Genomic DNA, 26,853 nt, shown 5'->3' on the forward strand with positions numbered 1-26,853 from the left:
CATGCAGAGGCATCACCCATCCCCGTGTCAGTGTCCAAGCTCCCCTCTCCCACCTCCTTTTCCTTCTCTGGGGGCTTTGCTGGCCTCTGCTCAGTTTGGGAGCTCTTGCCCTTCCCTTGTCCCACCAGCAAGGGCCCTCTCTCACCTCCCCCCTCCAGCCATCTGCCTTTGGGCCCAGATTTACTGTCACGCATTAAAACCAGGGCTCAGTGCCAGGGTCAGCGTGTCACAGCGGCCCCTCATCGATTTGTTTTACCTCCCCTTGGCTAAAGCACTTTGGCCCTGGCCCCTGCCATGGCGTAAGGGTCTTCCCAAGGCCCTCAGTTCTCCCCTTGCCCATCCTGCATAGTCCGACCCCGTGGGCAGCAGGGGCCCAGCTGAGCTGCTGATCTCCTGACCCTCCCTGGGGCACCTAATGTGTCTCCCTGGTTTATCTGGATCAATATTTCTGCAAGAGCAAGGAAGATCCCTCCAGGGAAAGGAGGGGATGGGGGGATCCCGCTTGTTTGCACAGCCCTGTGGCTGGTTTAATGCTTAGCTGGGCTGGGTCATTTCTGAGGATTGGGAAGGGAGGAAGACCCTAAATCAGGGGTGCTCAGATCAAAGATGTTTGGGGTTTCCTCCTTGCAGTTTGTGGGTGTCACTCTCTGCGCTGGGGCACAGTGTTTGGGATATCTTTGTGTTCAAAACCCAAGGAGCTGGGATGGGTTGAGCCTTTGAGCCCCCCAGCCAGAAGGTGTGGGGCTGCTTTGGAGGATCTGCTTCTTGCTCATGGTCTTTGGGCCTGGATGAGGGATTTCTGAACTGTTCTATTTGGTGCTGGGGATGTTTCTATAGAAGTGACAGTAAAGGATGATCATCAGCTTAGTAAGTCCAAGCAGTGAGAGACCTGGCCAGCACAACAGCCTCCAGCCCTCCATGCTGCACGCTGGGCAATGCCCAAGGCATGAGGGCTCCTGCTTTTATGGCTCGGCTTGGGGAATCCAGCTAAAGAACACATGGACAACACTCCAATGGCACCTGACAGGCTCCATCACCCCTGCTGAAGCCATCATATCTCCAAAACTCCTCCTGTCCCACAGAATCACCCCCAGAACCTCCACAGCCATGCCCATGGGTCCCTGCGCTGGCAGCCGGGGCAGATGCCCAGCAGCTCAGGCAGCCCGAGGAGAAAGCAGGGGGCTCTTGGAAACTCTGCCTTTTGCTTTCAGCCTCGCCCTCTCGCTATTTATTGGTGACTTTTGTCCTTGGCCAGCTTAGCGGCTGAAAGGGGCTGTATTATATCACATGTAGGCAGCTCCTGGGGGGAGAGGGCCGCGCTTTCTGCAGGAACAAAGCGCGGGTTGGCTAATTCCCCTCTCCTCCCGCGGCACCCGGGTCCCATCTGGTTGACACAGTTTGCTCCAGTGTCTCCTGCTATTAAGCCCCCACTTGCCTGCTTGAATCACTGGCGCTCCCCCCGCCCCTGTACCCTCGGCCCCTTTTTCTTGCTTTATTTTTCATTTTCCCTAAAGCCAGGCAGAACTTGCTCCGTGGAGTGATGTCAGATGTGTGCAAAGCAGACCAATAAAACCTAATGCATCCCCTTCTTTGTCTGCCAGCCTCTCCAGCGCCTCACATTTTCCACTCAGAAAGCCACTTTAAACACATCAGCAACAATCCCTCACAAAACAGCCACTTGTTGGCTAATTGTGCCGAGGACCGGCGCGCGCCGCATTGCGCTTTCCTGCCAAGGAGGGTCTAATGCTGCCAGGGACCACAGCTCCCCAACAACCCAAGGGTAATGGGAACCCTCAGCATCCACCAGGATTGGCCCTGGGGGTCTCAGCTGCTCTGCAGGTTGTGGTGGGGCAGGGGTGTGGGATTGGGATGTTTCTATTCTCCACAGCCTTTGGTAGGTCTGGATCGGCTGGAGAGGATGGTCACAGAGCCAGGAGTGGGGCTCTGCTCAGCCCTCACTCTGCAGCAGGATGGATGAGCAGATGGACTCAGCAGAGCTCCCTGGATTCTGTCCTACCTGCTAATTCCCTCCTGGGAAGGAAAGCGGGCAGGAAGGCAGCAGGCAGCTGCAGTGGAATGGGAGCTCAGGGGGAATGAGATGGGTGCCACCCTGCCAGACTGGTGACTTTTAGCTCAGTGATTCTGGGCTGATGGCTCTGTGGCTGAAGGCTGGAAGAGCTGTCTGCCCCATGCTGATGGGAGAGAGCTTGGCTGCAGCTTAGAGGGATGCCAGTGGGTTTCACTGGAGTGGATGGAGATCCAGGTGTGTGATGGAGGGCTTGGAGGATGCAAGTGAGAGATGCTTCAGTGCTGGAAGGGAGGCAAAGAGGCTTGGACATTCGTTCAAAGGAGAAGCATCCAGAAGTCCCTCCTGAGGAATCCTTTCGGCCCTTTGGGATATGGGAAAGAGATCAGAGGGTGGTAAATCTCCCCTTCTGCAACCAGGGGACCAGCCTTTCCCCCCAGCAGAGAGACGAATATGTGCAGTAGCTGCATTTATTTTTCTGCAGAAAAACTTGGACAGCTTCTCCTGCTGGCACCCCCGGCATGCTGGGAGCAGGGCAGGAGCAGTGTGCCTGATCTGGGGGCGGGGGGAACTGTCACACCTTTTATCTTAAAACCACCCAATCACACCTTGGTTTGGGGCTAATTTGAGGCAGGCAAGGAGGATCAGAAACAGTGCCAGGTAGTGGGAGGGCTCCCTGTGGGCGCTGTGCTGGGCAGGCAGCCCAGAGCCCTCCCTGCGGGCACTGAGCACACCTGCCCGTGCTCACCTGCCCACATTCACCTGCACAGTTAATTGTCACAGGGCAGAGTGGCACAGGGGACAGCACAGAGCACAGTCCGAGTGACCCACGGGGAGTTGTGCTGCTGCTGGCTCGGTGACCAGGCTGAGCCTCTGCCACACTGCCCCAGTGGCAGCCAAGGAATGAAGCAGTGGATGCAGGCAGCTGCCTCCCATTCCCATTCCCATTCCCATTCCCGTTCCCGTTCCCATTCCCATTCCCATTCCCTCGCTTTGCTGCCAGACTGGGCCATGGGGATCCTGTGGGCTGGCTGCACCCCACACCAGCCACACACCTGGCAGAGTGCGGGTGCTGGGGAAGGAAGGGGTTAAGCGGAGCCAGCGGCGGCAGAAATCAGAGGATTACAGGTTTGTTGCCGGACTGTCCCATCTGTCACCAGCACAAAGACGAGCCCTGTCTCAGGCTGGGATGTCAGCGAAGAGCCCACCACTACATTAGGACTCCATTAGGGGAGGCTGGTGGTGGGAAATGGCAGCTGTCAGGGCACTATCATTTCTCCTGTAATTCCTCCTGCTCCTTTCTCAACTGCACTTAAATAGCAGGTCTACCCACTGGGCCAATTTTGCATTTTCTTCCTCCCGCTGCTCCTCTTCTTTCTTTAAAGCTGCAGCTCCTGTGGCCCCTTCCCTGCAGCCTGCTGGTGCCAGTGCCAGTGCTGCCTGTGCCTGGCCATGGCATCTCCACAAGGAGAAGGGCTGGGAGCATTGGCAGCATCCTCACTATATCCTCACTATCCTCACTCACCAGATGCACCCTGGTCTGCAATGGCACTGCTGCCGTGGGACTCACTGGTTCCTGACCTCGGCACAGCGAGGAGAGGAGGTGGATCACAATCTCCAAGGATGGGCACTGTCCTTCCCATCTCCCATCGTCTGGGGCTATCTCTGAGCTGGAGAACGTTTCCCAGTCTGTGCTGCCCTCCTACAAAAGGCTGGCTGCTGCTGCAGGGTTGGCCCTGCTCGGCAAAGTGGGACAGGGTGGGCAGAATGACAGGCAGTGAGCGGGGCTGGGGACCATGTCCAGTGACATGGGCTGTATCAGAACAGAGCTGCTTCTTCCAGCCACAAAATCTGTCCAATCTTTCAGCATTTGGCAGAGACTCCTGGGTCAACTGGGGTGTGACAGTCATGGGCACCCTGGGGTGGGATGATCCCCTGGTGCCAGGCCTATGTCTGACCCAGAGATAAAACCACGGACAGAAACATTTCCTGATGGGACAACATCAGCTGGAAACTCTCAGGACCTGCAGAAAGGCAGCTCAGCAAGCTGGGGGACCATGATGGGGGTCCCTGTGTTTACAGCTTTGCCAGGAATCCCTGGGTCCTCCCACACCCTGCCCTGCCCTCAGCACATCTCCAAGCGGACCCGGCGCTGCCGTGGCACCGTCACTCCCTGTGGAGCCTCCTTTTGCAGCGGGGGATCAAAACAAACACTTGTGTGGGGAAGTGCATTGCAGTGGTGCTCGAAATAAATAACTAATTTCTCCCTACATGATCTCAAGGAGCAGGAGAGGCGTGAATAGCAGGGCCCAGTGTCGGGCTGACTGGACTCCCTGGTGCGGTAATTCAGAGGATGACAAACATAAGCCAAAGAAAAATGTTGAAAAATGGGCACTTCCCGCAGCCCTGAGCAAAGGAGCTATTGCAGGGTTTGGAAATAACGAAGGCAAAGAGAGGGAGAGAGGGGAATTTTCTCATTGAGACCAAGTGAAGTGCCAAACAAGCTGCTATTACGGTGGCTTTGAGAGGCACAGGGAGGGGGTGGTGGGGAGGAGAGTAGGGGGAAGGAGAGGAGGGAGGTGGGGGAGAAGAGAGGGAGAGAGGGCTGGAGGAAGGGAGAAGAGTGGGAGCTGTGGGGAAGATGGGGATGCAAGGAGCCAAGGTGTGAGGTGACGCAGGGGAGATGGAGAGAGGACCAAGGTATGTGATGGTGGCAGGGCCACCACATGCCAGCACCCCACCCCTCACCCAAGGTCCCCTACATCTCCCCATCCTCATTTCCAGCCACCTTCTACCCCCCACAACCACCACCATCACAAGGGAGAAAAAAAAAAAAAAAGAGAAAAAAAGAGATGGAAAGAAGGAAAACAAAATATCTACAGTTGTCGAGACAAGGGGAGAAAAATAGAGGCAAACATCCATAATTTTCTCTGTGGGGCTTTGCAGTAATTGAGCCATTTGGATAAAAATAAAGGCAGCAGGCCCTTTAGGTAAGAGGAGCTTTTGCAATCCAAGAAGCCTGAATTATGCGTCTTGTATCACTTGAAACCCCCCACCACATCACCCCCCTCTGCCTCCCCCGTGCGACACCAAACCACTTTCCATTTTCTTCTTCTCCTTTTTTTTTTTTTTTTTTCATTTCCTCCTCCTTTTTTAAGTAGCCTGTCAAACAGCATCCGATGAGTGGAGAATTTCAGCTGTCACAACTAATTTCAGCGCGTGTGTGTGCAAAGGTGTGTGTGTGCGCCTCGGGCGGGGGGAGCCGGGGGATGGAGGAGTAGAATCACTCCCTTGCTTTTTTTTTTTTTTTTTTTTATTCCTCTAAAGGAAGATTTACATCAGAAATTTGTTTCTGGACGTGTTTAAGGCCTGTAATTTCCCTCTTTTCAATTGCTGCCTGATGTCTTCTTCTTCACAGCTCCAGTGCCGAGGCTGGCTGTCACCCTCCCAGCAGCCTGCTCCCTCAGCTGGTCCTGCCCAGTTGCCAAGGAGACCTTTCTGTTTCTTGCCAGGGCTTGGGGCTTCCAAAATTCAGTTCTCACTGCCCTGAGCACCACACTGGGTCTGGTAAGGAAGGTTCCAGCTTCTCCCTGCCAGTGTCCCAGCATTGGTGGCTTTAGGCTTCAGGTTTGGTCACCTCTTCAGCCACTTTGAGATTGGCATTGGAGGGTCAGGGGGTGGATTCTGCTCAGAACAGGGTACCCCTGAGAGCCAAGTGGGCAGTTGGGGTGATTCCCCCACCCAGGGTATACCTGGGGAAAGGGGCAGCCGGGAAGAGGCTGGTGCTGAGCACACTGAGCCTTCCCAGCCAGAGTCAGGAGGGGAAAATTCCCTGAATCCAAAGTCTCTGGGCTGTTTCCAAGAGAGGAAGAAGCAAAGCCCTGGACATGGCTGGAGATGTTGCCTCTGTCATGTCCAGAAGATGATGGAATGGCTGTGGTGACAGAGATCATCTCAGGTGATGAGGTGCTCCAGGCCAGGCTGGATGAAGCTCTGAACAACCTGCTCTAATGGAAGGTGTCCCTGCCAAGGCAAGGAGGTGGAACCATCAGAGCTTTAAAGTCCCTCCAACCCAAACCAGTCTGTGATTCTGTGGTTAAAATCTTTCCCCCATGAGCTGTGTCCCTTTTCCTAAAATAAATGGACTTTTGCTTAAGAAAGAAAAGAAAGAAAACTGGGCACCTCCAGAGCTCCAGTTCTTGGCAGAGCTCCCCAAAGCACTCTGTGCTTCACAAAGCCAGAAGCTTTGTGAAAAGTGTCACCAACACCATGGCAGTGTCCAGCCATGGCCATGTGAGTCGGAACATGGTCCTCAAACACACGGACTGCACCAAGCAGGAAACGAGCACCGTGGGAGCTGTGTTCCAGGGAGGGGTTAAGTGAGGGTTCTGGCGGAACACCACAGTCGGGATGGAAGGGACGGCACAGCCTGGCTTGGGATGGCACAGGCAGGGATGGGATGGCAGGGGCAGGGATGGAACGGCACAGACAGGATTGCATGAGCAGATAGAGGATGGCCACAGGTAGGGATGGAATGGAACTGGCAGGGATGGAACCGGCAGGGACACGGCAGTGCAGACAGGAATGGGATAGAGCAGGTGTGGATGGGATGGCAGGGTCAGGAACGGGATAGAGCAGGTGTGGATGGGATGGCAGGGTCAGGACTGGGATAGAGCAGGTGTGGATGGGATGGCAGGGTCAGGAACGGGATAGAGCAGGTGTGGATGGGATGGCAGGGTCAGGACTGGGATAGAGCAGGTGTGGATGGGATGGCAGGGTCAGGACTGGGATGTCACGGCGGGGAGGGGGTGGCAGGGGCAGAGCATGGTCCGGAACAGCGGCGCTCCCGGTCCCCGCCGTGTCCCCAGCCCCATCCCAGGGGCGGGCGCGGGGTCTCATGGAGGCGTGGCCTGTCCTGGCCCCGCCCCTCTCCCCATTCCCACCCCAGGGGCGCTCGAGTGGCCCCGCCCCGCGGCGCGAGCCCCCCTGGCCCCGCCCCTCCGGGGCACTTCCGGCGGAAGCGGGGGGCTCCTTCCCTTTCCGGGCGCGGGCCCCGGGTGGAGCGGCGGGACGGGCGCGGGCCATGGCGGAGCTGGCGCAGGGGCAGAGCCAGAGCGCGGCGCCCGTGGGAATCAAGCCCGAGGGTTTCGTGGACGCTCTGCACCGGGCCCGGCAGGTGAGGCGCCGGCCGGCGGGCCGGGGGCGAGCGGGAGGAGGCCACGGGGCGCCGCTAGGCCGCGGAGCGGAGGCGGGGCAGGGCCGCGGCCCCGCTGCCCCTCTGCCAGGAGAGCGGAGTCCCGGGGCTCTGCCCTGAGGGGGCGGCGGGGCTCTGACAGTCGCGGCCGGGGTTGGTGTCAGGTTGGCAGCGCTGCTGTGCGGGAGGGGCGGCCCGCGGCCGTCTGGCCCTGGACTCTGGGTGGGTGTGAGCTGGTGCCATTCGTGTTTCAGACGGGGCCTTGTGCGTGGGCTGAGCGATTCATCGGCCAGAGATCGGCAGCGGAGCTGGGGAAGGGTCTGGTGTGTCCTATGAAGAGCGGCTGAGGGAGCTGGGGCCGCTCAGCCTGGAGAAGAGGAGTCTCGGGGGGGCTTTATCACGTTGTCCAAGCACCTGAGATTGTAACCATGTGCCGGTAGGACTCGTCTCCTAGGCAACCAGCGACAGGACAAGAGCGCTCAGTCTTAAGATATGCCATGGAAGGTTTAGGTTGGGCATTGCAAGGAATTTCTTCACTGAAAGGGTTATTAGACATTGGAATGGGATGCCCAGGGAGGTGGTGGAGTCACCATCCCTGGAGGTATTTAAAGAAACACTGAATGTGGCACTCAGTGCCATCCTGTGATTGACAAGGTGGTGATCAGTGACAGGTTGGACCCGATGACCTCAGAGATCTTTTCCAAGCTAATTGATTCTGTGACTACAAACTTTGGCAGAGCAGGAGCTTGGCATTCCCTCCAGGGAGAGAGGGAAGGGGGAGCGAGGCACTCCCCAGAGGAATCCATGAACTTACACAGTGCTAAAATGGGAAGTTTCAGCGAAAGTGCCCAGACCTGCAGGAATCAACATCTCTCCTTCAGTACAGTATATTCCAGGTGTTTGTGTGCTCCTCAGTTGGTGGAAAGTGGCTGCAGAACAAGAAGTTGCTGTTCACAGCACAGATATGTGGCTGTTCTTCACATCTCCTGTTCCATGTCTGTCGCAGGTGTTTGTTTCATCTCTGAACAGGTTGCACTTGTGCTTAGTAACTGAACATTAAGGAGCTGTAACACAGCTGAGTGCCAGGAGCAGAGCCCACCTGGTGCTCTGACTTTATTCTCTCCAGTTTTACAGGCCAGGTGGGAGAAATCCCTTTCTGTTGTCCAGACAGATATTTCACTGACAAACTTCAGAGGAAACTAAGCTGAACCCTAAGACCCCTCAAGTGCTCTCTGTAGTGGAATTGAGCTGCTCTCCCCTCACTCTCAGCTTGCTGGGGAATCAGTGTGGCAGCCACTCCATGTTCTGTGCAGTCTGCAGTGACCTGCACAGAGGCAGCTGGCAATGTAGATCCACACACTGCATCTCCCAGGACACCAGGAGCTGCTCTGGGGCCATTGGTTTCCTTCTCAGCATAGGTTGGTGGGGTGTGAGCTGCTCCAGGGTGAGCCAGGCCTTGCTTCTTTCAGTCACTGTGAAAGTGCCGTGTCCCTGAAATGTGACGTCTGAGCACCCAGACAGGGTTATGTGCTTGACGCAGTTAAATTGAGAGGTGCTGCAGCTGTGTGTTTGTCTTGACCTGGTTGTATCTTACTGAAGGCCTCTCATTGCAAGAGCATCTTATTTAAATATCTGATAATGCTGCCACCTGTTAGCAGCTGAATAAGCCATTTATGTAAAAGAGAATAATTGTTGTTGAAGTGCAGCTTGTTGAAATTATTTTGTGGGTGTTTCAAGTCCAGAAAAGGCCATGAAGAAGATCAGGGGTCTGGAGTAATTGCCCTGTGGAGACAGACAGAGAGCTGGGGCTGTTCAGCCTGGAGAAGAGAAGGTTGAATGGGGACATCACAGCATCTTCCACGATCTGAAGGGGCTGCAGGGAAGCTAGAGAGGGACTGGACTCTTCATCAGGAACTGTAGTGACAGGACAAGGGAGAACGGGTTCAAACTGAAAAAGGGGACATTTAGATTAGATACTAGGAAAAAATTCCTCCCTGTAGGGGTGGTGAGGCCCTGGCTCAGGTTGCCCAGAGAATCTGTGGCTGCCCCTGGATCCCTGGAAGTGTCCAAGGCCGGGTTGGATGGGACTTGGAGCAATCTGGGCTGGTGGAAGGTGACCCTGACCATTGCAGGGGGTGGAACAAGATGATCTTTGAGGTTCCTTCCACCCAGGCCCTTCTGTGTTGAATGTGCAGCTGTGTGTACCACTCATGATCAGTAACAGGTTAAAGTGCTGCCTCAGAGGATCCTTGGCTTAAACACAGCACTGACTGCAGATGGATCTGAACTGGAGCTGGCTGACTGCTGTCAGCATATTTGTAGGGGGAATCTGTGGGGCCCCAACACATGCATGAGATGGAATAATAAATAGCAAATAATCCTGTGCCCTGACTGTGGTCACTTACTTAATTTTGTTGTTCTTAAGTTCATTATACTTGCTGCAATTATTCTGTATAAGCCTAAAACTTGTGTTAGTCTAAACTGGAAGATCCCAGCAGCAACCTTCTGTCTGTCTCTCACCCTGGAAACAAGTGTGGTGGGAAATGTGGGCTCTACATGTGTTTGTGGGAGAGCAGTGTCCTACATTTTTGTGCAATGAGTTGTTTGCTGCCTGTTGAATATGATTTTTTCCCATTAGTGTTTGTGGGATGAAAAGGGATGTTGGAGGGCTAAAATATTTCCTTCCCCTGTGAAAGTACTTGATTTAATAGAGTTCTGTAGAGGCTGGGTGAGAGAGCAGGTGGTCTTCTGTTGCACAGAACTAAATTGTCACTGATGACTTGTTGCCAAATGTCACTGGAAATGCTGTTCATCACTCAGATGATGAATGTTTGCCCCACCACCCAAGCAATCTGTGATGGAACTTCCTGGTTGAGAGGCAGGGGAAAATGAAAAGGCAGCTACACCTAATATTTCTCTGGAGGTGATGGCAGAGCTTTCACTAAGGGTGTTTGGTGTTATATTTGCCTGGGCTGTACTGATGTGGTACAGCTTTTGTCCTGGCTTTGGCCTTTTTGGAGTATTCCTTTTGCTGTAAGGGAATGAGGGAGTGGAGGAAAGAAATTCAGCCATAGTTCTTACTTTATGGGTTGATCATCCCTGGCTTAACATTTGAATCTTTCAAGGTTTTGTGTCACATGTAAGACCAGTAATCAAATTTACTGAATTCAGTTCTCATGAGAGCCATAACATTATAATCAGGCTGTAGAATACAGTGCTTGGTTCTGAATATCTAAACAAGGACATAACTTCAGGACAAGGAAGACTTTCCTGATTAAAGGAAAGTAGCTGCATTCCTCAGAGCCACTGGGATGTGAGATAATATAAGACTAGAAAACCTGGAATATCTTTGAAAGGAATTACTTTACATTGCTTTCAGTGCTTGTGCTGGACTTGCATGGATTTTTTGTGGACTATGAAATATTTATGATTTATGAAGAATTACTTTTTCAAGGCAGTGCTGGGACTTTGAGTTGCTCTGTCCTGCATCTTCTGCACCACATCTCAAGTGGATTGGTGGCTCTTAGGTGAGGACTGATCTTTCCAGTTGCTCCCAGGCAGAGTGGCTTTTCTATGGCATTTTGGAGTGAGTAAGAGAGATGTTTGCTCCACTTTTGAATAGTGGGGTCAGAAAATAAGCAGAGCTGCTTGTACTTTGGACTAAAATGAATTTCTCTCAGACCATCCTTAAGTTTTGTTCTTACTGTCCAAGCAGTGTCTTGCTGGGTGTTCTGGGAATGCTCTGGAGAGGAAGGGCTGAGGCTTGGTGAGCCTGTGATGTGCCATCCTGGCTACCTCAAAAATGGGGAATATCCTGAGACTGACAGAGTCAACAGGCTGTGTGTTCGAATCCCTTTCTATATCATGCTCTAACTTCTAATTTCCATGGTGATGGAGTGCTCTTGGACAAACTTTTATTTTCTCCCTTGCAGAGCCCTTTTTCAGTTCTTCCTCAAATAGATTTAGGCTTTGCCAATTACTCTGGTATTTAGGAAAAACCACTTGTGACATGAAGCTTAACTGGTTGTGGATGGTTTTATTGCTTTCTACAGAGCTCTGGAGAAATGTCTGTCACCCCAGCTCAAGTGTTCTGCTGAGTGAATGAGAGAAGCAGAACAAGGACCAGAATAGTCTGAAGGGTCAGATGACAGTGCCTTATTTTTTAATTTTTTTTTATCCTGCTAATACCTAGAATTGGTGATTTTTATCTGTTGCCGTTCTTTGCAGGGCACCATGGAGAGGTTTTTCATAGAAGCTGGGCCTGTTCTCTTGAAAGCTGAGTTCCGCAGATATTAGTGTTTGAGTGTGCCTAGCAAAGAAGCTTCATATATAGAAGTGGTTTTGTATTACTTTGTATTTTGTATTGTCATTTTTCTGCCTGTTAAATGTATATGAAAACAGAAATGGAAGGTATAGAAAAACTTGTATCTCTCACACAACTTAGTGGATTCATTTGTTTTTCTTGGCTTTGCCATTGCAATTTTTAGCTGGGGCTTGTGTTGAGTCCTTTAAAGTCTTTGCTTTAAATTTAAATTTGGGGAATTTAGGTGCCAAAACAGTGATGCTTTTTTCCCATTGTATTTTAAAGCTTGACAAAATGGATGTATTTGGTTTGGGGAGTGGGGGGAAGGAGGAAAAAAACCCTAAGGCTGACACAGAGCAGGACAAAAGCAGTGGCTAACAGCGGTGTATTACTCAAGGTCATTTAGGCTGATAAGGGCTGGGTCTGCTTGCTTTTGCCATGTCCTAATTTTTGTGCTTACCTCTCTGCTGAACCTATCATAAAAACTGAACGTCCTATTTTAAGCTGAACCTGAGATGCTAAAATGTATTTTAGCTGTTATATGTACTTTAAAAGCTCAGCTCTTAATTTTGCAGGTTGTTTTTTCCTGCTGTGGTGAGGTGGCACCGTTATCTGCCTGTAATCCACTGGCAGCTGGGAGGCTTTAAAGATAAGGGTACAAGTTTAAATAAAAGGAGGGGGGGGTTGGGGAAAGGAAAATATCCTAAAAGCTGATAATGTAAAAATTGCTTTAACACTCTTGCTTTCCCCTTTACTTGGAGGATTCTGTGCAAGGGTGGTCATTGTGTGCTCAGTATGAGCAGGGGTTCACAAAGCTCCCCTGAGTTGGGAGTAGACAGCCTTGGTGCCAGCAAACTGTTCCTGAACACCTTTGTACTTCAGGCTGCCTTCCTTCCCTAAGCCAGCTTCTGCTATCTACAGACTGTTTTTTTCTTTTCCTGGAGTTTGTGGTGGGTGATTTCACCTCTAAAGGATCATCCATAACTTGTAAGTCATGGTAAATAACAGAAAGAGAGTTCTTGAAGAACTTGTTAAAATCACATGTCCCAGAATATGTCAGGGTATGTTACACCTGACACTGTTCCTTTTGGTCTATGTTGTAAGTTACTATGTGGAAGCTGTTAGTGGATTGCTGTAAAATATATTTTAAAGTTGATTTTTCAGTATTGAAGTAGTCAGAAAATATCTCTGCTCTTTGTATTTCGTTAAAATTCTCTTCATCCCAAGCATAAGGGGAAAGTATGTGGGCAAAGGGCTGAACCCATGGATACAGTACAATTTAACAAAAGAGTAAAGCAGCACCTGGCCCTCCCTCCTGGAGAGGACAAGGTGTGCTAATGCTTTCAGAATCAGCTTTCTGGAGACTTATTGGAGATGTTGATCTACAAAATGCTCGTCATGGCAGCTTCGCTACAGGATTGCAGCTGGTCCCAGTGGAAGATTTTATTCTCTAGCTCTGACATTTCTAACACAACAAAGTTACTGACTTTCCAAAAGGAAGACAGAATGGACTACAAGGAGAAAATGGTCCAAACTTGGAGCCCTTTCCACAGAAGTCATTGAACAGAATGTTTGGTGTTCTCTTTCTAAAAGCAGTACTCTCAGCCTTTCAAGGTTATTTCAAATAGCTTTATTTCAGTACCCTGTGGTTCTGTATCTTGGGCAGTTGTTTGTTCCACTGAAGCAGAAGATAGTAACAACAGCCAGAGTTACTGTAGATGTCTTTCTGTTGCACACAAATTTTAGAAATCTTTAGATATACTGGTCATTGTAAGCATATCTTTTTAAAATGCTTTTTCATCTGCTCCTGTTGCTTATTCTCTGGTGAAATCCATTTATAATGGAGTGAGATCAGTCTCTTGGTAAAGATTCAATTCAATGATTTTCTTTTTGCTGGAAAAGGCAGCAAATGCTCTAGCATAAAGTGTACTTTATATTTGCTCTGTAACTACTTATGTTCTGCACTTGTTATTACAGCAAAATACTTTATGTAGGCAATGGGAACTGTGAGACTGCAGTTTGCCTGTCCCTGGGAGGGTGTTAAGTGGGGTGCAGGGAATGCACCTGGGTGTTTCTGGGATGGGTTTCCATCAGTTAGCTCAGACAGCAGTTGGAAGATCTCATGTTGTCAGCACGCACCTGTACAGCTGTCCCCTAAATGTCACTAGAGATGATCTTAACTTTTCACTTGTATTAAGTGATGTTACTTAGTGTATCACACTGCTACTGTGATACCTGACTGTCTCCTCTTTCCTGTGAATAAACTCCTTTTATCCTGGCTTGGCAGGGGATGGCAGTTTCCCCTCTGGAAGGGTTGGAAGAGAGGCACAGGCAGCATTAGTCGTGTTTGTGCTGTACTGACCACTGCAGGAAATGGAAATGCGTTCTGGACTGATAGTTTACCCACTGGCTTATACCTCACACAGTAAACAAGAGTGATCCAGTGTCTTTGACAGGGAGTTCCCAAACCTCTCCTTGTGCTGTGTGTTTTCACTCTTTCCCTCTGCTCCCTCATGGATGTGTGAGTGTGCATTTCTGTGTGTCTGGATCTGCACAGATGCAGGAGGAAGCACATGTCCTCCCACACAGCTCTGGTGGTGCCAGCTTCTCCAGAACAAAGTTGGTGGCTTAGTTTGAACCCTCCTCTTAGCAAGATTTAGCTTGTCAGCTATCCATCGAGCAAATAATCCTGAATATCATGTCCCAGAGAGTAAATGTCTACTTATGATCAGGAAGAGGAACTGGGTGAATATAATCTTAATTAAGCAAATATTAAAAGCAAGCAGAAAATTGTTTGCTTTACAAATGAAGCACCTTGTTACAAATCCACCTATATAGTAAATACCTGAGAGGAGATTGGCCTGGGGTCAATGCTTTATTGGGAGAAAGAGTGTTTAGTTGTGGTGGCTGAAACTTCAACTTTGCTGATAATGCTTTTATCATGTTTTTATAGATTGCTGCTAAAATTGGAGATATTCCTCACTTGAATAATTCTACAACACTTGTGGACCCATCAGTCTACGGTTATGGAGTGCAGAAACGGCCCCTGGATGATGGAGGTAAGCTGGCTGTGATTAGTCAGCCTTGTGGATGTGGCTCCTGAAATTCATCTATGGAGGCAGTTGTCTTATTTTAAGGATGGAAAATGCAGATTTCTGTGTATAGAAATTTTATACAAGATGCCCTGTGCTGTTTACTCTTACCTAGATTGCACAGTGCACTTAGGCATTAGTATTAATGTGAAGCAATTCTTTGTTAGTTCATGACCTTTGGGAATTAGTAAACAAACTGTGTCATTTAAATCTTGGTTTATGGTAGCTGAGGGAGGGAGGAGGATTTGCTTATCAGGCCTGTGCTGGAGCCCACATATAGAGCACCAGGTGTACACAGCACACAGTACATGTTATTCCCAGTTAATGGGTAGGGACAATATTATATGTGTTCTTTCCATCTGTGACAATAGTCACAGCCCGGGAGCCGAGTAGCTGTCAAGTTCTGGTTGATTTGTACATGAATTCTAAGGAGAAAAGGTATTTATGGAAGATGATGCAAGTTGGAAGGAAACTTCCTCTAGTAGCTCAAGTTTTCTCCATTATTATTTGAGAATTCTGAAATCTCTGAAGAATTTAAAGTTGGCCATAGCCAAAGGATAGCTTATTGCATGGACCATAGCTGGTAACTGTCAGAAAATATTGTGTGAATTGTTACAATTTTAAAATAAGCCACTAGTTTCTTATCTTTGTGAACAACAGAAATGTTAGAACAGGAGTTTTTTAGGTTTTATAAATCTAATTATATGTATTGTTACAAGAAGTGTTTAAACTGTATTATCTGCTGCTGTATAAATGCAAAGAGTTTATCTTTTCTTGTGAAGAAATAAAAAGCATGATTGTGTCTTCTTTTTTTCTACTTCCTCCGGTATTTTTCCTGACACTCACAGCCCTGCAGGGTGATTCTCTCCCCCATGGATATGTTCATGAGTACTGAGGAGATAAGCCAAGCTGCTGCCTAGCACTTCATTTTGAAAAGAATTTTTTTCTGTCTGATACAAAGGCTGAAAATAACTGCACGTCTGCTCCTCAGTCTGAAAAAACCTGCTGGTGCATGGGGAGAAGTTTCTCTCATGTGGAGCCTCTGCTTGCTAACGTTACTGTTTTCTGAACACATGCCACCACCCACTTCTGTTCTCTGCTCTTGGCTCTATTTGAGCAGCAGGTTGCTGCTGCTCCTTTAGTTTGGGATTTCAGGAGAGAATGTATTTATCTGGGTGAGCACCCACACCTTGTATCTTGGACTGGAGCATCCTTTTGTTGGAAATACAGAAATCTGGCATTGCTGGTGTGTGCTGGTTCTGCAGGGGAAGGTGCTGGGTGTCACAGGCTAGGCAGTGTTTGGGAATGCTGTACAGCTCTGGTCTGAATAGCTTAGGGATGTGGCTGTATGTGAAAAGGAATAAAAATAGCCTTCTGAGAACCAGTCATTCACAGCATTTGCTCTGCCTGTGTTTTTCGTTGATTCATCAGCCTGAACTTGAGATCTGACCTCTTGACAAAATGGTTTTTAGGAACTAAGCATGTTAGGAACTAACACGTGAAATGGCCATAGTGCTTTAGTGACAGGTCGGACTTTATACTTAAACTTGTACCAACGAGCCCTAGAACTTGGTGAGCCTTGTTTGTGTTGACACAGACCAATGTGTCAATACAGCAGTCTGGGCTATAAATGTGCATCACTGCTGGTTTCTCGTGCTGTGTAGATAACTCCATGGATTGGGTATTGTTCCTGGGAGACCCTTCCAGAGCGGCTGTTCCTCAGTCCTTGTTCAGCAGTTGTTCTGCTCACCCTGTCCTCAGCACTGGACCTTGTCTGTAACTGTTTTTAAAGTAGCTCCAATGCTGTGTTTGCACTTGGGTTGTTCATGTACAACTGTATATAACTTTGTCAATTCCCCTCGCAAAAATTTGTCTGTGAGATCTTTGAGGAGAGGTGACAGAAGTAATGTTTTAAAGGGCTGGAATGTGATGAAGAAGCAGGAATTCTCAGGGCAGGGATAAGGGTTGTAGCACTTCCAGCTTGGGTCATGTTGGGTTTTATTTCTAATGGTATTGGTAAGTTGTGTACTGAGATGGAGCCATGTGATGAGTTCCCCCCTACACGTGGGATCCTCCTGCGCTGTTCTTTACCTGCAGCCTGGCAAAGCAACTCCTGAAGCTCTTGGTGCTTCTGGCTCTGAATCTCTTCGTAGTGTGATCCATCTCTTAGTATTTGGCTACCTGCTCTTGCTGCCGTATAATTAAATGTCTATAATGCATCTTTAGCTTTAAACATCTGGGAGATGAAAGTTGCTTTTAATAGGACATTTAAATTAGGAAAGCATTTCATATTTGGATGATTTTTTAGTTCTCTGCTAGCTGCAAACAAGGGGTGTTGGAATTGCATGCCCACACTTTTCTCCACTTGTTTGTGAACTACTGTTTGGAGTTGTCAAGAAGTGATTATGTTGTTACACATGCTCTAGAAATGTTAGTGTGTTGATTTGGATATACTGTACTGCTCTGGATGGGTTGGAAACAAATCTGGTGGGAAATTTCCCTTCTATACTGCATGCTCACAGCTGGGTGCAGGTCTCACTGCTTCCTTACCCCCTTGCAGCTCTTGGAAAATTAATGTTCTTCCTAATACTGCTGAAAAAATTGTCCCCAGAGGAAGTATTTAAGGTGACAGAACTATCTGTCTTTCAGGACAATCTAATTCTTCCCATCTGATTTTATAAACAGCTGCTGCTGTGGCTGCTTGATGCCAGCTGAGGAAGTGGTCGTAAGACAGGTGTCAGTACATTGACCAAAACAAATTTATCTGCTTTTAAAGCATTTCCAGGAAAAACTGGTTTGTCATAGTTTGGAAACCAGGATGTGTGAGTGCTTTTTGCACTTTCCTTAACATAACCCTCATCTGAACTGAGGATCAGCAGGATCAACCCTGGTAACTTGGCTCTTTGGTGTTAGATGGAGCTTGAGACTGATTATTTCTCTTTTCCCTGGCTTTTTTTTCCCCCCCTTTTCTGGAAACAACTTGAAAGTAATCCTGCAAACAGCTGTAGTGCAGGGGAGAGATCAGGTTTATTTGTACTGCTCCTGGGAAGTCACAGCTGGCATTTCTGTGGCCCTTGCAGGGGTTAATGTTTCTCAGTGAAGGGGAGCACTGGGGACAGGTGAGTCTGAACTGGAGAGGGACCTGGTGCCATCTTGCCCGTGGACAAGGACAGACCCCAGCTCTCCTGTTCAGGGCCAACTGCTGCCCCTGGCCTCCATTCTAAGTAAAACATCCCTCTAATTACCAGCACAGATTAATAAGTTTGTTTAATGCTCAATAACCTTTAAAGAAGCAGCCTCCTTTTGTTCAAAGGAAGCAGGGTTCTAGTCTGCTGCAGTGGGACTGATGGACAGAACATAACCTTTGTTTGCCCTGCTTTGGGCTGCTTTAAAGGAGTGTCCTGTGAGATCTATAGGATTAAGCAGCAGCATTGCAGCTGAAGGCTGGGGCATCCTTTGAGTCTGGGAAAACAAAAGTGAGAGACCTTGGAGAAGCCTCACATCCCCCTCTCTCCACTCCTTTCTCCTCCCGAAGCTCCTGTGGTACATCCAGATCTGAAGATGACCTGCTCTGGTGTAATAAAACCTGACTGTAGTAGAACTAAGAGCTTAAACACGACATGATCCTGGTGTACAGAGCACTTTATACTTTTCCTCCAGTGTGTTTTCAATGAAAATAGCAGTGAGCAGAAGGGAATTTTATCCTTGTCTGATGAAAGTCATTACTGATGCTCTTTGACACATCTGCAGCAGCAGTAGGACCAGGGCAAAAGTCCAGCTCTCTTGGCAGAAAATTTCATTTAATACACAAAATGCCACTGTTCTTCAAAATTATAACTTTACAGATGGCTACTTTTTTCAATAAGGCAGTTTAGGGGAGGGGAAAAAACCTCCAAAAATTTGCAGTGAAGTCACACACAAAAATTATGAGAGTTTGACTATTTAATTCAAGGAAAAACTATATTTAATGATGGAGAATTAGGATAATGTTCTTTATAGCTTTCTAAAATTTATGATGATCCCATTTTGGCTCTAAAGTATGAAAAGCAGCCCTGTTCCACTGCTCTCTAGGAGATGTGTTGATCTGATTTTATTCTAGCCATGAAGATATTCCTGAAGAGATTGTATATTCCCATCATGCACATTAATTTAGTGGGAGGCAGTGCTCTGTTTTATGGGGTGGAAGAAAAATCCGCGTTTGTTTTGAGTGTCTGTTAGGTAGAATTCAGTTAAGGTGAAGCGTAAAGCAGAATGAAGAGTTATCAACCAGCAGGTGCCATTAATAGGAAATTGTGCTGATTTTATTCAGTATTTTTCCTTATTTACAGTAAAATGACTGCAGTTACAGTTAAATTGTACTGAATAGATGTAAAGGGGGGAAATATGTATGTGGCTTGTCAGAGTTCAGCCCCCTCCTTGGTGTGAAGGGAGGCAGTGGAATGGTACATCAGCTTTCAGTATTGTGGCTGCCCCAGCCATGCCTCTCCATTAGTCCCAATTTTTCAGAGAAAAATGGGCATGTTGGAGAAGGAATGGACCTTTAGGTTGGAACAGGGAGTCACATCATTTTTTCTTCCCTAAAACAGAAAGAAAACATAACTGATTTGGAGTAAATCATTTCCATTTCTCTCCATTTGTCCTTCAGTCTCAGTTTTTTGAGAAGTTATCTGTGAACTGTGGAAGGAATAGTCTCTCACATAAGTTATTGTGGCATATTTTTTCCATGCTAATTTGTATAATAAATATGGATTAAGGCTGATATTCTCCCTGTGGGGGTGAATGGCATACTCTGGATAGTACTCAAAATGGGTTGGAGAGACATTGTTACCTATACCTAAAGCATTAATTCCCTGACTGATTTAACTTCCTGTGCTTGTACAGGTTTCCCCTCAGAAGTTGTCTTTTTCAAGTGTAGGATTGTGTTACAGAATGAAGGCTCTTCCCTTCCTTGCATGAACTTGGGGAGTTGATTATAGGATGTGTATCTGTCTCATAATTTGTGGGCAGCGGCTGCAGCGGAACAGATTACTAGGAGAGCTGTTCTGGGGAATTGAAATGCGAAGTGGAGATTTAAATACAGCCTTTGCAGAGTTAAAACCACTCTTTCTGGCATCTTGATAATGAGTGGCCTTAGCTGTGGCAACCCCACACTACACCAGAACCACCAGACCTGCGTGGAGTTAAAATATTGAGTGCAGTTTGGAGCAAGATTCTGAGTTTGGTTGTATTTGCTCAGCTTTGTGGTAGAAGCTTATCAGCTGGAGCAAATATTCCCCGTTACATCACCCACATTTTTTTAACTGCAATATTCATAGTTATCAAATTAGAGCTTTTCACATTCAGGGTGAGAATATGCAAAGACAAATCTAAGGGAGTCAATTAACACAGCAGTTGTCTTATCGCTGAGCTGGGGAGAGTAATAAAATAGATATGCTGTCAATATTTTGGTCCTGAAATATCATGGAGGTATTGACATGCAGTAGAAATACACTATTGACTCTCTTTGTCTATTTTCTTTGAATAAAGTGTTTGGCCACAAACTTGATGCATTTTTCTACCAGATTTAGAGAGTGTGGGATGCATCCACTTTCTATCCCTGCCAGCTGATTGCCAATTTATTTCAGGTCAAAGAATGTGCAGCTTGCTGCAAGGTAGTTTGAAACAGCATCTTTATTATCACAGCTCACATGTTGGCCAGTTTCATTTGTTTTGTTCAGTGCCCTCCAGGCATGCAATATAATCTTTCAACTGGTTGTTAGCACCAAATGGTCTGGTTTTTAGCTGGTTTGCTGCAGGCAAAGTCCAGTAGGAAGCCCAGCAGGGCTCATGTTTCCACTTTGCATGAGTTGGTCTAATGATATTTTCCCTATTAACATTTGGAAGAAAGATCTAATCTGTTGGGGCTGGGGGGAGAAGTCTGTCTCCGGGTTGTCAGTAATAGATAATTGCTAATCATAGATGGACCACCAGCTAACATGGCAGAAATGCCTGGAATGTGTTCAAGAGCATGTGGTTTTTTGGGTTGAAACACTGTTTGGGTGCCACAAGGTTACTTAACAACCCTATTCCTTTAACAGGTCTCCGTGTAAGTGGGCTCCATGGAGCACAGATCAGAGACACAGAGAGAAGTATGTGCCAGCGGTGCCTAATGCTTGGACTGAGGGAATCTCTGAGGCTGCTCAGCTTTTATTCTTGTTTTTTGATACACACTGGTCTCCTTCAAATTTCTCTCCCTCCTCCTCCCTCCCCCCCTTTTCCCTTTTTTTACTACTTTGGGCTTAATTTGGGAAGGGGGGAGGTTAGTTGCAGGGATTTGGATTTGGGCAGGCAGGATTTTCTCCCATGACTCTCAGCATGGGGAGATGCAGATCAATTCCCTATCCTGTGTTCAGCTGGACACTGGGCTATGGTGTGTGTTGATCAAGAAATCCCCTCCTGTTTTGTACCACATAATGCATTCATTTCAGCCACTGAACCTAAATTACTGTTTTGCTTTTCTTTCTTTTTTGATGAAACGGTAAGAACTCTTTTTCTATAGGGATGAAGTTAGTTTATCCGTGCTAATGCTTTGATTTTTTTCCCTTTTTTCTCTCTCTGCCACAGTAGGTAACCAGTTAGGGGCCCTGGTACATCAAAGGTAAGCAGTGGGTTATGTTTTATTATTTATTGATCAATTCTAATTGTTTATTGATCTGCCATCTGTAGTAGTGTTAGGAAGTCAGAGGTTGAGAATGTGGAAAAACTGTCAGCTTGGGTTTTCTACAGCCTGGGTAGTTTGTTCTGATGAAAAAAGACGAGTTGATCTGAAACTTGGATTTGGTCCCTGCAAATCTGGAGGACCAAAAAGAATAAATTCTTTCTCCTTTCCCTTCGCCTGCCCTGGCAGGGGGCAGGAAAGAAAAAATGAAAAAAGGTCTGGCATTTTGACAAAAGGTGGAAATATCCAACAGACACATGTTGTTGTTGTTGTTGTTATTATTTAGTTTTCTTGGTGTAATATGACCTGGGATGACTCCTTTGTCAAAGTTGGTTTGGGAAGACTAAAGCAAGTATAAGTTGTCAACCAGCATGTCTCAGTATCCAATAAAAATGTAAAATTCTTAGTTTTTCTCAAATCCTGCTCTTGAGTTTTCTGTGTTGTTTTGAAGGGAATAGCATTTCTAAAGCTGGATTAGCCTGAAGGCGAATAATAGTGCATTTCCATCCTAACCAGCTGTTTGGGGCCTCAGCAGAAGGGACAAACAATGTGCATGAAGGCTGTAGAACCTTAAATTTTTAATGGTTAAGTTAAAGCTGATGTCCTGCTGGAGCATCCTAGAAAAGGGTAGGCAGTGTAAGTACTTTATCTGCAGCTTAGCTAATCAAGTCTAGTGTGTATTTTATACCTTTCCTAACTGATCTAAAGCAAAAAAATGAGAAGATTTTAATATACCTCCCTACAAAACCTGCATTGAACTTACTTATAGAACACCAGTTCTATTGCTTTTGAGATTGTTAAACAAAATGTATATAATGCATATTTGCAAATTCCGTATTCATGGTGTTATGTTTTCCACAAGACATAAACAGCTCAAGAAAAAAACAGTCCAAGTTAATTCCTTTCTACTTGACTATGGTCAGGTCTTAGGAAACTGCTTGGAGTGATTTGTTTTGAAGCAGATGCATTGAAAATGTCCAAAGAGCAGTAGGTATGGAAGTCTTGAGATAAGAATTCAGAGGATAATTGAAGACAATTTTTATTAATTCCAAGGAAAAGAATAATAAGGACAATCAGGTGAAAAAAAAATTCCAAAACACCAAACCTGTGAATATCAGAAGGGGGATTTCATGTCAGGACTGACTTTGGTTGGTGTCTCCTGGGAAGAGAATATCCAGAAGCACTGGGCAGACACTGCTGCTTGGAAGGTCCAGGCTCAATAATAAGGAAACTTCACACTTTTTTTTGTTAAATCTGTCTGGAGCAAGAATGACAAAAAGAACTTCTTCCATCAGCTCCATTCAAGATACTGGAGATAGACTGGAAATGGATCCAGCATGGCAGGAATTGTGTGACCATGAGAGCTCCCTTCCAATACAAATGATTTTGACACTGATGTGCTTTTACTTGTGTGTGCAGAATCCCTGTGCTGAGCCCAGGCTCTGTGGTAGGGGTGTTGTTTCTTCCAAATTGTTCTTTGTAATGACTTTGATGGGGTTTTCTTCCTTTTTTTTTTTTCCCCTTTGTTTTTTTTTTTAGGGCTGTAATAACAGAAGAGTTCAAAGTGCCTGATAAAATGGTTGGATTTAGTAAGTACCTTGGATGCTTTTGATGCTTCTTGATGTGTTTCCTGTGCAGGAATGCTGTTGATTCTCACACAAGTTTTTGTGCTTATTAGCCTTGGATAAGCCTTGTTTAATGCTGTCTTCATGGGGAACAGAGGATCTATGTTTTAAAATCCAGATGCAAATTTCATGGAAAAGCTTGGTGTCCCAGTAATAAGAACAAGAATGTTTGGTACAAGTTACTGGGCATTTTAGTGGTTTTCTCTTAAATTCCCATTAGCATAGTATATAAACAAGTCAAAAGTGAATTTATTTCCCTTCATTGTAGCATTTTGCTTTGCGTATGCAAAACTGTGAGAGTTGAGGAAGAAAAACAACATTTAAATGTTAAAATATGAGTTGACTAAACACAAGTTAAACAGAATTTTAAATTTCTCACACATTTGCTGCAGGGAAACACAACCAGACGGGAGTTTTTCCTATATTTGCATTCCTGATACTGTTCTCTTTCAAACCCTTGATCCTAATTTCTCTCTTCCTCTTAATGATCATTACTCTGGCTTTCAATGGCACCTCCTGCTGATGTGTTACTGCAGTGATTGCATAGACTCTTCCACTGCTGGGTCTCTGTGTATCCCTTCCAATTTGATATATGGAGAGTAAAGAGGAAAATAACAGGCCGTGGTAATTACCCCATAGTGCGCCAAGTTTTGTCCCGACTCTAAAGACACTGTAAGACTGTAACTCAAATTCCTGCAAAGGAATCCCTCCTCTCCTGCCAGATCTCTTCATTTACCAGTGCTGGTGCAACACATGGAGGATGTTGGCCCTGGGAGAGGGGAGCTTACAGGCATCATCTGTGTCTCACCCTGGTTCAGGGACAGACAGATACAGGGGGATGCAACCCCATGGCTGAGATGCTTCTTTGGGAACATCCTGAGCCAGGAATACCTGATTGACTTGACAGCTTTGCTGGTTTTGCAGTCTGGGAAGGGTAGGAATGGTGATTGGCACACTCTATGCTCTGGGTGTCTTGTGAAACAGCGATGTGTCAACTCTGAGAGTTAAGGGAGAGGGATATTTGTGTTCCCTGGAGGTTGATAGAGCATTTTGGGATGTGGCTCTGAGTGCAGACAGACCAATAGCATGCCCATTCAAAAATAGCAGTGAAATAGGAATTATAAAGAAACAAGCCTACCTCTTTTAGTACCCCACATAACTGGCTTATTCGTTCAGGCTGAACAAGATGTACTTAAATTACTCTCCTAGCATCACCCAGACAAGTGCCTTATTTCTTTTATACTTATTTATTTCCATTCCTGTGCAAGACAGGCTTTTTTGGTTTGTTTTTCCAAACAAATAGAATAATGTTCAGCAATGTTTTAATGGTTGTCTGCTATGATAAATTTGGTCATGCTGTGGATGCCTCTTCTGCAATCCTGGAGTCAAACTGTTCCTTTATAGACAGCTGCAGCGGAGTAAAAGGGGGAAGGTGCTCTGCAGTTTCCAGGAAAAACAGTTTGTTCTGATGCTTGTTGAACTCATTTCAGTAATCGGCAGGGGAGGAGAACAGATCTCACGAATTCAGATAGAGTCTGGCTGCAAAATTCAAATTGCTCCAGGTAAGCCCCTCTTTGTGTGGTGCGTGAGCAGGTTTTAATGTCAAAGGGTGTTGTGTCCATTAGATCAGGCACTTCCCATGCTTGTGGTGTGTCATCACCATTAACATGGATACAGACAGCCATGGGAGAGCTGTTGTGGGACCCACCTCCCAACCAGGGTGGGAAACAGGTTTGTCAGGTGGTTTGGGGAATGGAACAGTGAGAGAACTAGATTTAACCAGCAGATGATTGCAGAGCAAATGAATGATCCATGTTGTGCTTAGACCTGAAGCTGTTGAGTTTTCTCACTTTGCTCAGCTCTGTGGTTTGCCTCTGACTGATCTGGTCAGCTCTAGCTCCTGGCAGAAGATTTTCAGGAGGATTGGCAGCAGTTCTCCAAACAGCTTGCTTTGCATCATAAAAATGAGACCATTCATCCAAACGGGATCATTTGGTGCCAGTTTGCTTTGGGGAAGACTGTGCAGGGAACTGTCGATCAGTATCTGAGTTTTTATCCCTCCCTTTAATTGGTGGGGAAGGCTTTAAAAGAATGCAGACATCCTGTAAATCGTTTAAAATATGTTGATCCTGGATGTCTTTGAATTCTTTAGCATGCTATGTGTGCAGGTGGGTGGTGCTTCCATAGGGTGCTTCATGGTCACTGAAGTAGCTGCCACATTTTTAATTCCGTGTATCACAAGTTTTTCTCCTTGTATCCTTTGCAGACAGTGGTGGGATGCCTGAGAGGCCCTGTGTACTCACTGGGACACCAGAGAGCATTGAGTGAGTTCTGATTTCATTTCTCTCCTTTTTCCTTCTTTCTCTTCTCCCTAATGCTGTGTTCTGTCAGTGGTGCTACTTGGTTGTTAGCCACACCAGCAAATGTTGGCCTAGAGAAACTCGAGGGTCTCTGGAGCATAGAACCTCTTGGTCTGATGCTTTAAACTGTGCACCTCAAAGGCTTTTTTTCCACTTGCAGTTTGAATCCTCTGCAGAAATTTCCTTGGAATTCCCCTCCGCAGGGTGAGGTTGCTCTTAGGGCACCTAGGATGCAGTTTTGTAACTGCAGCTTTCCAGGATACTGAGCTAAGCTGTTGAGGGGCATTTCTCTTCTCCCCTTCGCTTCCCTACTCCTTTTGAGATGAGCATCCTTCCAGCTGAAGAAGGGCTGCATGAGGCCTCTAAAGCCTGTGGGTGCCACTCCAGGATACCCTGGAGGTGTTGGTGTTGTTGCAGAGCAGCATGAGGCCCACTGGGTGCTTGTTTCTGCATTGCTGCCAACAAGAAGCAAAGGACTGAACCCAAGTCTTGATTCTGCTCCTTGCATGGTAGAGACACGTGGCCAGCCAGCAGGGATTTCTATCTTTAGACCTATAGAAACTTTAGGGACAGTGTTTCCTCCCTCCCCCTTCCCAGGAGCTGAGTTTGAGACTCTCACAAACCAGTTGAGGACCTCCTGCTGGAACTGGATCCAGGATCCTCAGGCTTACAGGAACACACTTAACATATGGAGCTGCTCTTTCTCTCCCCAGCCTTTGGGTAGGTGGGTTTTTTAAAATCCATCTGGAAATCTTTGAGTTGCGTTTGAAAATACATTGGTGCAAAGACTGTCTCTCTAAAGAGAAGACACTCATCATTCTTCCATTCCTAAAGAGATCTAAGGGTACTTAAATCTCCTTATTCTACCATAATACTGCAAGCAGTGAGTCAGAATAAATGCAATTGGTAAACTTACATTATAGGGCAGGCAGTGTATTCTTGCTGATATTGAAATGGTTTTTTTCCCCCCCTTACAAAGGATATTTAAGAACAAGAGCAAAATAGTAAAAAGCTGGGATGCCTCATGAGATGCAGGTGTGGGAAAATGGGGGAGAGGTGTAGTTAAGACTTTGTGGTTCTAAAATAAGTAGTTAAATGTACTCGTGTCTAAGGCTGTCTTTAAATAAAACATGAGTAAACTTTAAAAGTGAGACAATTATTAAATTTGTGAATGTAGACATAGCATTAAGTGAAATTTAATTAACTTTTGTGATAAAATCCTTGACAAATTGGTTGTTTGAACTGTTTTTTTAAGGCTACTTATGAAGTAAGGAAACCATTCTAGGTGTCAGACTTCTTTGAGAAGGGTTTTGTGAGGAATATTTTCATTAATTATATACAGTGACAAGCTAATAGGGTTAATTTCCAAGTGACCCCTTCTCATCTGAAATACGTTATGTAAAAACTGTTGTGGTCTCTGTATTGTCACTAAAACAACTTTGCACAAAATATGAAGGCAGATGGATAAAACCTCTTAAGACTTTTCCAGAATATTTAAAATGGGCTTCCAGAAATTCCACCTTTTCCCTTTTGTTGTGAGAAAGTCAAGGGCAAGC

General features: G+C 46.7%; 1 protein-coding gene across 5 annotated transcripts in view; it reads left to right on the forward strand.

The window, feature by feature from the left end:
- Window positions 1–7,022: 7,022 nt before the first annotated feature.
- FUBP3 (far upstream element binding protein 3) overlaps window positions 7,023–26,853 on the forward strand; it is a 39,190-nt gene continuing 19,359 nt past the window's right edge. For 2 of the 5 annotated variants that reach the window (XM_086858160.1, XM_086858162.1), the window contains exons 1-7: window positions 7,023–7,202; window positions 14,477–14,582; window positions 20,693–20,743; window positions 21,219–21,252; window positions 22,852–22,901; window positions 24,428–24,499; window positions 25,204–25,261. In XM_086858160.1, the coding sequence (XP_086714286.1) occupies window positions 7,110–7,202; window positions 14,477–14,582; window positions 20,693–20,743; window positions 21,219–21,252; window positions 22,852–22,901; window positions 24,428–24,499; window positions 25,204–25,261 (464 nt within the window). In that variant the 5' untranslated portion in view covers window positions 7,023–7,109. Of the gene's footprint in view, window positions 7,203–10,496; window positions 10,748–11,272; window positions 11,360–11,447; window positions 14,583–20,692; window positions 20,744–21,218; window positions 21,253–22,851; window positions 22,902–24,427; window positions 24,500–25,203; window positions 25,262–26,853 lie in introns of those variants that run through there. The other 3 variants (XM_086858161.1, XM_086858163.1, XM_086858164.1) reach the window with 2 other exon arrangements.

This window comes from Cyanistes caeruleus, chromosome 20 (assembly GCF_971803275.1).
Source record: "Cyanistes caeruleus chromosome 20, bCyaCae1.hap1.1, whole genome shotgun sequence".
Lineage (NCBI taxonomy): Eukaryota > Metazoa > Chordata > Aves > Passeriformes > Paridae > Cyanistes > Cyanistes caeruleus.